General features: G+C 37.8%; 1 protein-coding gene across 2 annotated transcripts in view; it reads right to left on the minus strand.

Annotated features, from left to right (window-relative positions):
• ROCK1 (Rho associated coiled-coil containing protein kinase 1) overlaps positions 1 to 14,118 on the minus strand; it is a 161,452-nt gene that overhangs the window by 97,087 nt on the left and 50,247 nt on the right. For both annotated transcript variants that reach the window (XM_004059230.5, XM_055368617.2), the window contains exons 3-4: positions 2,367 to 2,467; positions 1,679 to 1,816 (exon numbers count right to left, since the gene is read on the minus strand). In XM_004059230.5, coding sequence (XP_004059278.3) covers positions 1,679 to 1,816; positions 2,367 to 2,467 — 239 coding nt within the window. The remainder of the gene's footprint in view (positions 1 to 1,678; positions 1,817 to 2,366; positions 2,468 to 14,118) is intronic.

A 14,118-nucleotide genomic window follows, 5' to 3' on the forward strand; every position in this document is an offset into this window, starting at 1 on the left:
CCAAAATGTCAATAGTATTAAGCCTGAGAAACTCTGATCTACATAGTTGGTAAAAACATAGACATTTCAAGTTTAAAAGTACTATGGTGACCGGGCACGGTGGCTCACACCTGTAATCCCAGCACTTTGGGAGGCCGAGGCAGGCGGATCACGAGGTCAGGAGATCGAGACCATGCTGGCTAACACAGTGAAACCCGTCTCTACTAAAAATACAAAAAATAATAGCCGGGCGTGGTGGCAGGCACCTGTCGTCCCAGCTACTCGGGAGGCTGAGGCAGGAGAATGGCGTGAACTCAGGGGGCAGAGCTTGCTTGCAGTGAGCCGAGATCGCACCACTGCACTCCGGCCTGGGCGACAGAGCGAGACTCCGTCTCAAAAAAAAAAAAAAAAAAAAAAAAGTGCTATGGCATAAACCTTCAACATTTTTCACATCCTTTTAATTCCAATTACTGGTATGCTTTTTAAGGATAGACTTCATTATATATTATAAATAAATCACAAAAACATGTTAGAAAATTAGAAATGGTCTAGCCCAGTTTAACTTCCCCCGTATGACATTTTGCATTAAGGACCCCAATACATAAGACAGATAAAACATGAAGCTGAACTCATAAAAGCAGAGAGAAAACTCAGAATTATAATCTACCCAAAACCCCACTTGACCCCATGATTTTGCCTAAGGTACCTCCACAATTGAACATAACCAATCAAAGACAACTTTCAGACTTATGAACAAGGAAATTGTGGCCCAGAGATGTTAAGTAACATGGCCACAGCTTCAGAGAAAGGCCTATGGCAATCAAGACGAGGACCTAAAACTACTGACTTCTAGTTTTTCTTTCCACTGAAAACCGAAAGACAAGTATTATTTGGTGACCTAGCTTAACTTGGTTTCCTCTCATTTTCCCTTCATTTCTCTTATTATCTCCTCTTCACAAAATAAGAGACAGATAAATGAGGAGACAGCTAAACAAAATGAGAGCCTCGTGTTTGGGGAAAAAAATTCAATATTAAATAAAAGTATCTACTTAAATTTTAATAATATATGACTTCCCTCAAATCTAAGTAGATTAAGTTTTCTATATCTTCTGTATTTAAAAATATCTAATTTAAAATTCTGTATTTAAATTTTATATATATTATTTTTATTTTTGAGACAGGGTCTCACTCTGTTGCCCAGGCTGGAGTGCAGTGATGTGAACACGGCTCACTGCAGCCTCGACCTCCTGGACTCAAGTAATCCTCCTGCTTCAGCCTCCCCAGTAGCTGGAACCACAGGCGTGTACCACCATGTCTCAATAATTTTTTTAATTTTTTGTAGAGATAGGTGTCACCATGTTGTCCAGGCTGGTCTCAAACCCCTGGGCTCAAGCTATCCTCCCGCCTTGTCCTCCCAAAGTATTCAGATAACAGGCATGAGCCATCATGCCCAGCACAAATTCTACATTTAAATTAAATTTCCTATATACAAATTCTACAGAAGCATGATTATTTTGTTCTAGCCTTTCTTGCTAGAAATGATTCAATACAATTAAATTTTAAGATTTAAAAGGTAATTAGACTATTTTGTAACTGCCAGTAAATTCTCTATTACTATTCTAAAACACAAACTAAGCTTCTCAGATATGTTTAGTTACAAACTAATGCAGCAATAATGAAAAGAGTAGCAAAGGCATACCTGAACAACCCAAGGACTGTTGGCAAAAGCCATGATGTCCCTTTCTTCCCAGAAAAAAGCAGAATCAGATCTCTTAATCATTTCAAATTTGCTGAGAAGCTTCATAGCATATACCTTCCTGGTGGATTTATGCCTTACCTTTAAAATTGAAAAGAGAAAATAATGAACCTTTTGTTAACATTTAAAGCTCAAGGTTTCACAGAACAATTTACTAAGTGCTTTTAATACTTGCTAAATAATTTAGCCTTACTGTTTCGGTTATTTTTATTTCTTCTCTTCTGCCAAATTATTCCAAGTAGCTAATGTCAAGACTTTAATTATCAGAAGTAATGTTTTAAAAAAATTTTTATTTCCTATATTACAAGATACTTTCCCCCCTCCACACGGCTATGTAAGCTGCTTCCTGTTTGTAAAGCTTACTATTCTACAGCATTTTAGTCTAATATTAGGAGCAAAGATTTATCTTCTGATGTCTGACACTTCTTTTCTGCCACAGATACTTGGGGAAAACACTTCCCACTATGGCTAGATTTGACACTAGGCTTCCATACCCTCAGGCAACAATGTCTAAAGGAACTTAAAGCAACAATTCTATAAAAACAGTATTTTCCCAAATAATATGTTAAACACACAAGTGGATTATTTTAATTTAATAAAGTCCTTTTGTATTCTCATTAAAATAACCTACCAATTGAACTTCTCCAAATGCACCTCTACCAATCACCTTCACTACTTCATAATCTTCAGCTTTCATTCGTAAATCTCTGATTTTATTTATTGTGTCTTTATCTGTATGAAAAGAAAAGTTTATCATTTTAAATCACTAAAGCATTACAACTAGCACTACTTATTTTACATTCGAGTTCTTAAGAAACACAATGAAAAACAACAAACTTCATGAATTATTTGAAAATATGGTGAAACTTGAAGCTATAAAGTAGCCAAATGTTCAATTTGCTAAGATTTTTTAAAGTAAATTCCAGAATAACTTCATTACAACTACTAAAGGTTTTTATTAATCAAAATTTGACTTAATAGAATGTTTTTAAAAACAAATATTACACTACAAACAAAAGCTGAAAATAATTAGCTAATTAGTTCCTGGTATTTTAAGTACACATCAAATCTGAATTTAGGAAACATGAGTAGATATTTTAGATTAATACTGGAATAAATTTTTCTTTTTATAAGGTCAGTTTTAGTGATCCTTTAAAAAAAAGATGTAATTTAAGATATCAAAGGCAAATACACTAAAAAAAAAAAAACACACAGTAAATTTTCCAACTGGTAATCTTTAATACTTATAGCATTACATTTCTCTATTTGAACCTAGATTTTAACTTGAAACACACAGTGAAAAATCACTGCAATTATTTATATAAACCTGTCATACTACAAACTACAATAATTCACAAATCCCCACTGGATAGATAATCTAATTCCTAATTTGGTCATAGATTAAAATAGGGCTATTTTAATCCACATGGGTCAACACTGGCATGAGATTACATGGAAAAGCTTCACATTTCAGAGTTGTACAAAATACACAGCAGCTATTAAACTTCAGTTCTAGTTCCTAATAAGAGCTGTATTAATATTCTTGTTTTCCTTTTCAAATGCATTTAAACTCAAGTGTTTGTGTACTTTATGACCAATAAATACATGCAACAGAGAGCAAATTTCTACAAAGTTATAAGTACCTTTAATTTTAGGTTACATATCCACTACAAGATGCACCAGAAAGATGAACAATAATCAATTAATTCGCTGCACAAATATTTCTATCTACCATACATCAGGCTGTACAGCACTGGAGATAAAAAAACGTAACTTTAAAATGTAGTTCCTATTCTTTAAGAGTTCAAACTCTAGCAAATAAAACAGAAACAATGAAAAAAAGAATTCAAAAAATGTAATAAGGAAGATAAACAGTTTTTTGAGTACTAAGGAGGACACCTAACTAAAGCCTGCTGGGTGAGAGATAGCTAGGAAGACTTTCTGTAAATGATGGTACCTGAAACAAGTCTAAACTGAATAGTAGCGGTTAGCTAGATGATAGAGAATGAAAGAAAGAACAGGCCGGGTGTGGTGGCTCACGCCTGTAATCCCAACACTTTGGGAAGCTGAGGCAAGCGGAATGTATGAGTCCAGGAGTTCAAGACCAGCCTGGGAAACATGATGAAACCCTGTCTCCACAAAAAATATTTTTTAAAAAATTAGCTGGGTGCAGTGGCAGTTTCCTGTAGTCCCAGCTACTCAGGAGGCTGAGGTGGGAGGATCACCTAAGCCCAGGACGTGAAGGTTGCAGTGAGCCAAGATCACACCAGTGCACTCCAGTCTGGGCAACAGAGCGAAACTCTGTCTCAAAAAAAGGAAAGAACAAGTGAACAAATATAAGCAGACAAGCAACGTAAACCAAGCACAGAGGAACTCTATCTAAGTTCTATGTTGCTGGAGTATCAAGTTTGTAGTAAGGACTGACAGAAGAGGCTGGAGAGCCCCAGGTAAGTTCAGGAGCTTGATTGAACTTTACCTGTCAGCCAGTAGTTACAGTAATAAAACTACTATTTAAGTACCGAAAACCGTTTTCACATTAAAGTTTAAAGTAGCTCTCTACATAAAATAGATCAAAGAAACTGCTCTGTTCTAAATGAGGTTAAAGGTGTCAGAGAAGAGACAGAGCCTCATCTACTTTAGGCTCTTCCATAATACAGTCCCTGAGGAATGCTCTGGAATCTGCTGGGAACTGAGAAGCACCATTACTATGGGCAGGAAGCCATGAAAAGGAATTACGATGGATAAAACAACATAGTCGAACTTACATTTCAGGAAAACTACTCTAGGAAATACGTAGAAGATGAGTTCAATAAAGTCAAGACAGGAGGTGGGGAGAATTTTAAGAGTATTGTAATACCCCAGATGAGAGAGAAAGTTCTGAACCTGGATAATATAATAGCCTGTTACGTTGAAAAAAGATTCTTGGCTCTAGCTATGATCTAGAATAGGCTGTAGAGTCTTGACAAAGACCGCAGACAAGTCATTTGAAATCTAAAAGATCTTTCTATGTTCTACTGCCTTGGATTTTAGCTTGTTCTAATACAGGTTTACGTGCTAACAAGTGTAAATGCCTCTGTTGGATGGCTTTCAATCAAACTCAGAGATTCTATGGTTCCAGTTTTCCTAGTTCATCTCACCAAGGGTCCAACCTAGAACTAATTAAGAACTTAATGGCAAAATTCTAAGCATTAGACTTTAGTTTCCCAAACACTCAGGACTATGTATTCACACCCACCCAAATCTCAGGATCTTAAACGAAGCCTATTTATTGTAAAGTAGTCATGTTAAGAAACCCACTCTTGGTCTAGGGGTACTATATAGCCTGAACTTTGTAGGCTTATGGCTCCATTGAGACAGAAAACAATGCATGCACTAGAACAGGGATTCCCAACCCCTGAGCCGTGGACCTGTACCGGTTCATGGCCTATTAGGAACTGGGCCACACAGCAGGAGGTGAGCAGTGGGTAGGTAAGCATGACCATCTGAGCTCCACCTCCTGTCAGATCAGCAGCGGCATTAGATTCTCACAGGGGCACAAACCCTATTGTGAATTGCACATGCGAGGGATCCAGGTTGCACATTCCTTATGAGAATCTTTTTTTAATGCCTGATGATCTGAGGTGGAATAGTTTCATAAAACCATCCCGTCTGCCACCCCCCAACCCCCATCCTGTCGATAGAAACATTGTCTTCCACAAAACTGGTCCCTGGTGCCAAAAAGTTTGGGGACTGCTGCTCTAGAGTAAAGAAAAATAATAAGTACATAAATAAATATGTAACTTAAGTTCACATTGTGATACATATTCTAAAGAAAATAAGACCAAGCTTTCCCAAGTCTGTAAGGGGAGACTATATACACAGGCTAATTCTTCAGTCACTTCAAACTCTGCACTGATTCCTCAAATAAACAAGAGTCAAGGAAAACAACTCAAAATTGGTTATTTTTTAATTGACTATTGACGTCACTCCCAGTACCCCCAATTCTTTGAGCAGCTATTCTTGCCCAAAGGCTAACAGTATTAGGCAAGTTTTTCTCTCTGTACACATTTGTTTGGCTGCTGCAATCACACACCATCAGTGAACAGCTTTCTCTGCTAGGCTAGTGAATAAACCACTCGTACACTTACATAACACTGCAGCCTCTTTTTTTTTTTTTTTTTTTTTGGTCAAGCCTGCAGGATCATTTTTCTTTATGAAGAAATTTTACTGGGATGAGATACTCTGTTTTAAATTTTCTATTTTTTCTCACTGTTGCTGTCCTATGAGTCAGGAAGATCATAGTGAGTGCTTAGTCTGGGAATGTCCAATGTACACTGTATTCCTTTAGCACAGCTATACTGTCACTGCATAATTTAAAAAAATGCTTTGCCACCTAACTTGATAAAAATAATCCATACTCCATTATGCTTCAAAAAGGACAACATCTGGGCTGGGCATGATGGCTCACACCTGTAATCCCAGTGCTTTGGGACACAGAGGCAGGAGGATTGCTCAAGGCCAGGAGTTTGAAACCAGCCTGGACAACATACCAAGACTTGTCTTTACAAAAAATTTAAAAATTAGCCAGGCCCATGGTGGCATGCACTTGTAGTCCCAGCTACTTGGGAGGCTGAGGCAGAAGGACTGCTTGAGCCTAGGAGTTCGAGGCTGCAGTGAGCTATGAATGTGCCACTGCACTCCTGCCTGTGTGACAGTCTTTTAGGGGAGGGAAAAAAAAGACAACATTTCAAGTATACTCTTCTCTTCTTGCTTTGACACATGCGTATGCACTGGTAATAGAAAACAAATAAAATGTTGTGATATGGTGACACATATAGCACTCAAAACTGTCAAGCTGTAACAGCATCACTGTGATTTCTACTGTGCTGAGCAGCAGTGTGAAGCAAGGAGAGCATCACATATGGTCGCTGTTGTAGCTACTCAGCTTAGGTGTTGTAGAACAAAAGCAGCTATACACAATACATTTTTTAAAGTGTAGCAACATCCCAAGAAAACTTTATTTATGGACACTGAAATCTGAATTTCCTATTATTTCACATTCATGATATTGTTTCATTATTTCACCATCATGATCATGATGGGCTTTAAAAACCATCTACATATCAACTTCCAAATTTTTATCTCTAGTCTAGTCTCTCTTAAACTTCAAACTTATATATGCAATTGTATATTCTTCAATTATATATTCTTTTGACTTTTTTTTTCAATCATGAAAAAATACAAAAAACATGCTTAGTTCATGAGCCACAGTGGTGGGCTGTAGTTCACCAACTCCTGCTCTAATAAAACCCAGTGGCCTTCTGAGGGCACTGCTTCCCCACAGCTCTCAAGTGGGGACCTTTACTTTTCCACATGCCTTAGACAACCGACCCTGAAAGTGGGAGATCCCCCACATCCCCACCCCTAAATCTGCTAGCTTTGATTTTCATTATATTAGGTTGTATTTCCCACCTCTCATTGTTGCTGTAATCTACTGACTCTCAGAGGTCACCACGTCTCATTGCTAGACAGTTTTACTTCCTGATTTACTGAACTTCTCTCCAATATTCTCCTGTTTTAATTCTTAATAACTTTAATATACCCACAGATAATACTTACAGTACCTTGGCCTCTCAACACCTATACTTCTCTCCTTCAATGATCTTGTCCTCTACCTTACCTTGGTCACTCATTTCCATGGTCACATACTAGACCTTGTCATTACTCGTAATTATAATCTTCCAACAATTTCAATTAGAAAACTTACACTCTCTAAGCACTCTCTTATAGCTTTCCTGCTTAGTTCCTCTAGCATCTTAACTCCAACAACCCCAACCCCACCAGGACCTCCAATCCATTGATTCTACTCCACTCATACTTTCCCTCGTTGCACTGATAGCCTCTTTTTCCTATCTAGCCAGCTTAAATTACACGGTCAATTATTACAATCACTCCCTTGCATATACCTTTAATGTCATGAGCTCTCTTCTGCCTCACTTTACTTAGTTTGGCAAAACGACAATCCTATTATAGTTAAATCCAACTCTCCAACTACTCTATGTCAGCACCCATGCAGTTGAATGTCTCGATAAATATATAAAATCACAATGACTGATCCTATTTTAAAATTCATAATCACAAACATCAAGCTGGCCCTTAGTTCTACTTGGCAATCCTAAATTTCTAGTCACTCTCCCACTCTCCTAGAGACGTATTTCAAGTTTTCTTCTTTCTTCACACACCTCCCACAGCTCTCCCACTGATCCTCATTCACAGCTAATGATCTTGTTTGGCTACTACCCTGAAAGGAACGAAATAATCAGAAGAAAACTACCACTGACTTACCACCACTTACACACTTAACTATCAGCATGTACAAGCATATATTTTGTCTTTTCATCTTTTACTATGGGAGACTACTTCTATCTTAACTTAAACCCTCCACTCATGCACTAGATGTCATCCTTTTTCATTACTGTAGTTCAAGGACATTGCTCAAGCAATTCTCCCCTTTCTCCTCTATTACTAAGCTTTCCCCCTCCTAACTGGATCCCACCATGCTGTTTTCTCTCCCATCTTAGGGAAACAAAAAAAAACTCTTGATCCCATTTCTCTCAGCAGCTACTGTCCCATTACTCAACTCCCCACTGCAGCAAAATTTCTCAAAAGTTGTCTATACTTTCTGTGACTAAATCTTTCCTACTATTTGCTCTAAAACCCACTTCAGGTTGGCTCTTACCTTTCTTTCAAAACTACTTGTCAAAGTCACAAATGAGCATCATGTTGCTAAATCCAATGACCAATTCTCAGCCCTCATCTTGATATATCAGTGGCTTTAACACTTCGATCACTCTCTCCTGATACACATTCTTTACTTGACTTTCAGGACACAACATTCTTCCAACAATACTGAAGATTTTACTTTTCAACCTTAGTAGTTTTCAGTTGCCTTGGCTGGTTCCTCCCCTTCTCTCAGATTTCTTAACATTGGAGCATTCCAAGGCTCAGTCCTCAATGGTGACTTCTTCTCTATCTACACTCACTTCTCTGGTGGGCTTTAAAAACCATCTACATATCAACTTCCAAATTTTTATCTCTAGTCTACATGTCTCTCTTAAACTTCAAACTTATCTATTCAATTACTTTCAAAATATATCCTCTTTTGAAAAACATCTCAAATTTAATGTGTCAAAAACTGAAGAAATATTCTCACCCAAAACTTATACCTATGTGTCCCACACTTTGGCCGATGGCTCAATTTTGCTCAGGACAAAAACCTAGGGGGCATTCTTGACTCCTTTTTTTCTTACACTCCACATCCTATCTTTCAGGAAAATATGTTGGCTCTCTCTTTGAAATATATCTGTAATCTGATAACTTCTCACCCTCTACATTGCTACCACGCTAGACCAAGTCACCATCATCTCTTCCTTGGATTACTGTGATAGACTCTTAACTGATTGCCCTGTGTCTATTCTCAACATAGGGTGATGTTCTTAAAACACAAGTCAGATCATGTCACTTCTCTGCTCAAAAGTCTCTAATGTCTTGCCATCTCACCCAGAGCAAAAGCCCAAGATTTTACAATGGCCTACAAGACTCTACATGACCTAGCCTCCCCATTTCCTTACCTCTATGATATCATCCCACAATTCTCCCCCTTGCCTAATCCTCTCCAGCCACACTGGCTTCCTTGATGTTCCTCAAACAGGCCAGGTACACTCTCCTCCCTTCAGGCCTTTGCACTAGCTGTTCCTCTGTATGCCACTCTCTTCCCTCAGACATCCACATGGCTAACTCCCTCAACTACTTCAACTCTTTTTCAAATGTCACCTTCTAGCAAGGCCTACCCTGGCCACCTTACCTAAAACAGCAAACTTCTCAGAACTTCCAATCCTTCTTAAACTGTTGTATCTTTTCCTATGGCAGATTTTGACCTCTTTGTTGTTCACAAAATTAGTTTTATGCAAAATAATATTTGCGAAATCACAAATCTGTTAAGTCTTCATTCATTCTAAAACCTCCAAATAGGATGTTGTGACCATCTAGACTCTTTTAGCAATTTCTGATTGTCAACTATATTGAGTCAGGTGATGCTGGCAGAAAGCTAAGATTCAGAGAAGTGAAATACTACTATGCAACATATTCAGCAAGAAATAAAATGAGCAAATTGAGTCATAAATAGGAACCACAGTCTTGACAACCACTAACTAGCTAATCATTAGAGCTAGTCATTTAGAGTTAATCTTTCTCCAAATGATCACAAGTTAGCAAAAGGGCCAGTGCAAAAAGGCTAACTTATAGCTTCTGGGTTACCAAAAATTCAAAAGCATTTCAATCATATATAAACTCTTCAATCTAATTTTCAAGAAAGCAAATGGATGATTTTTCCTAATACTGTTTTGAAAATTGGCCAGGCGCTGTGACTCACGCCTATAATCCCAGCACTTCAGGAGGCCAAGGCAGGCAGATTGCTTGAGGTCAGGAGTTCAAGACCAGCCTGGCCAACATGGCGAAACGCCGTCTCTACTAAAAACACAAAAATTAGCCGGCACAGTGGTGGACGCCTGTAATCCCAGCTACTCAGGAGGCTGAGGCATAAGAATCACTTGAACTCGAGAGGTGGAGGTTGCAGTGAGCCGAGTTCGGGCCACTGCACTCCAGCCTGGGCGACTGACCGAGACTCTGTATCAAGAAAAAAATTAAATTAAATTAAAAATAAATAAAAATCAACTTTATACCCAGTAAATTTTACTTCTAGGAATTTATCCTAAGGAAATGAGATACAATGTGGGACCAAGATATCTACAATAAAGTAGTTTTTACAATTTTAAAGAGCAAATAATTTCATATACATAGAGTATTAGGTAACATTTAAAATTGTGTTGAATATTTAATTACATAGAATTATGTTCAGCATATAATGTTGTGCAAAGAAATAGAATAAACTGTATACAGTATATGAACTTGATTTTCTAAAAACATAATTATATACTGATACACAGATATGGATTTTTTTAAAGGCCAGAAGAAAATATGCCGAAACAATAACTGCAGTCATCTCTGAGTTTGGTGAGACTACAGATTATTCTGCCACATTTTCTATATATTTTAAGTTTTTTATAATGACCCTTTGTTGCTTTTCTAATGAAAAAAAAAAAGATGTATTTTGCCTACCCTAAGATCCTAGATTATAAAACGTACCATTACTTTATGTACCACTAGAGATTCTAAGACACATTCTAATTTCAAAAATGTTCAAAGTTTTTTTAAATGTCAGAATAGGTAAAATATGGTAATAAACATTATGTACCATGTACTGTTTGACCAGAATACTGCTACTCTGCCTAAGAAAGCCCAGTATACATTGCATTCTTTTAGAGTAGTGAAAGCGGCCCTAAAATGCTCAAAAATTAAACTTATTTGAAAAATTCACAAGAATGTTATATTCAATTCCATAAAAATCTGATTTTTCTTTTCTTTTTCCTTGAGACAGGGTCTCATGCTGTCATGCAATCTCAGCTCACTGCAACCTCCACCTCGGAGTTCAAGCGATTCTCCCACCGCAGCCTCCCAAGTAGCCGGGACTACAGGCACACAACACCATGCACAACTAATTTTTGTATTTTTGCAGAGACACAGTTTTGCCATGTTGCCCAGGCCGATCTCGAACTCCTGGGCTCAAGTGATCTACCTGCCTCGGCCTCCGAAAGTGCTGAGATTACAGATGTGAGCCACTGCAACCAGCACTGTTTTAATTAAGAAAATTATTTCATGCCCAAATGTTCAAATAAAATCACACTCTAGGAAGATGTGCTACATTTTGACTGCATAGGCACATATGCACGCATCCACCCACCCACATACACACAGAGTAATCCAGTTTGATAAACAGACCAACAAAAAATAAATATAAAAAATCCAGACTCCTAAATTCAAACTCCTCAACATGGCAAAATATATATATATATATAATTAGTGACTGTCCAGTCTTATAGTTCTAGATAAGATACTCCTCACAACCATGCTCTAGCAATGCCTAGTTATTTGCAATTACCTATATAAGCCCATACTGCTTTATCTCTCTGTGTCTTTGCAGATGTTATCACTAGCCTAAAATGACTTCCCCCACCACCTTATCTGACCAAGTTACTATTAAACAAGATCTAATCTTTTATCTCCTCTTTAGACATTCTTGATTCCCTCTCAAGCACAAGGTATGACTCCCTTCTATGGGACATTATTTCCCTATATTTCACCTAACAATCTGAACTGGAATTGTTTCTATAGGTCTGTTTCTTCTATTACATTGTATGTCCCCACAGTCCTTAAGGATAGAGATTATACTTGTACTCGATGCTACTGAAATATTAAAAACACTTAATAACATTATATACAATTGGAGATAAACATATGCTGCATTTATCTATTCAGGAACAACAGAAAAGCCATATATATTTACTCCAAATTAATAAAAGTATATATTTAAAAATCAATCTTGAGTTTCTCAAAATGTTAAACATAGAATTACCATATGACCCACCAATTCCACTTCTAGGTATCTACGCAAGAACAATAAAAACATAAGTCTACACAAAAACTTCTACACAAATGTTCACAGCAGCATTATTCATAAAAGCCAAAAGAGAATCAATACAAATGTCCATCAGCTGATAAGCAGATAAACAAAATGTGGTATATCCATACAATGGACTATTACTGGCAATTAAAAATGAAATACTGACACATGCTATAACACTATGAACAATGAAAACATGCTAAGCCAAAGAAGGCAGTCACAAAAGACCATTTTATTGATGATTCCTTCTATAGGAAATGTCTCTATAGAGTCGGCAAATCTATAGAGACAGAAAATAGATTAGTGGTTGTCTAGGGCTGGAAGCCTGGAGAGAAATGGAGACTGACTGTTAATGGGTATGAGGTTACTTTACGAAGTGATGAAAATGTTGTAAAAGCAACTGTGGTAATGGTTGCACAACTCCGAAAATACACATACACCCAAAAAGCTCACTGAATTGTATACTTCAAATGGGTGAATTCTATAGTATGTAAATGATAACTTAATAAAGTTGCTTTAAAAAATCAATCTTGAGTTTGGCAATGATTTTTATGTAACACAAAAAGCACAATCAATGCAGAAATAGTTTATAAGTTAGATTTCATCAAAATTAAAATTTTTGCTCCATGAAAGACATTATGCAAACGAAAATTGACAGTAGCAAATGCGGCAAGGATGCACAACAACAGAAACTCTCATTCATTGTTGGTGGGAATGTATAATAAAATGGTATAGCCACTTTGGAAGACAGTTTGGCAGTTTCTTAAGAAGTTAAACCTATTCTTAGCAAACAACCTAGCAATGCTACATCTGTGTATTTACATATCTGCCCAAGTCAATTTAAAACTAAATTCATGGCCGGCACGGTGGCTCACGCCTGTAATTCCAGCACTTTGGGAGGCCGAGGCAGACAGAGCACCTGAGGTCGGGAATTTAAGATCAGCCTGACCAACATGGAGAAACCCTGTCTCTACTAAAAATACAAAATTAGCTGGGCACTGTGGCGCATGCCTGTAATCCCAGCTACTAGGGAGGCTGAGGCAGGAGAACTGCTTGAACCTGGGAGGTGGAGGTTGCCGTGAGCTGAGATTGCGCCATTGCACTCCAGCCTGGGCGAGAAGAGCGAAACTCCATCTCAAAAAAAACAAAAACAAAAAACAAACCTAAATTCATGCAAAAACTTGTACACGAATATTTACGGCAGCTTTATTCATAATTGCCCCAAACAGGAAATAACGAATATGTTCTTCAACAGAGAAATGAACAAACAAACCAAGGTATATCCATTCAATAGAAGGTTGCTCTGCAATTTAGGGGAAAAAAGGAAAAAGTAACTACTTCACACGACATGGACAACATGGAGGAATCTTAAATGCTTTTTTTTTTTTTTTTTTTCTCAAGGCAGAGTCTTGCTCTGTCACCCAGGCTGGAGTGCAATGGCGCAATCTTGGCTCACTGCAACCTCCACTTCCCAGGTTTAATTGATTCTCCTGCCTCAGCCTCCCAAGTAGCTGGAATTATAGGCACCTGCCACCATACCCGGCTAATTTTCGTATTTTTTAATACAGACGGGGTTTTGCCATGTTGGCCAGGCTGGTCTTGAACTCCTGATCTCAGGTGATCCACCCGCTTCAGCCTCCCAAAGTGCTGGGCTTACAGGCAAGAGCCACCGTGCCCAGCCTTAAATGCATTTTTGCTAAGTGAAAAAAAGACAGACTCAAAAGGCTATACACTGTATGATTCCATTTAATGACATTCTGGAAAAGGTAAAACTACAGGAACAGAAAAAGAGATCAGTGTTTCCCAGGAGTGGGGGTGATGGAAC

Source organism: Gorilla gorilla, chromosome 17 (assembly GCF_029281585.2).
Source record: "Gorilla gorilla gorilla isolate KB3781 chromosome 17, NHGRI_mGorGor1-v2.1_pri, whole genome shotgun sequence".
NCBI lineage: Eukaryota > Metazoa > Chordata > Mammalia > Primates > Hominidae > Gorilla > Gorilla gorilla.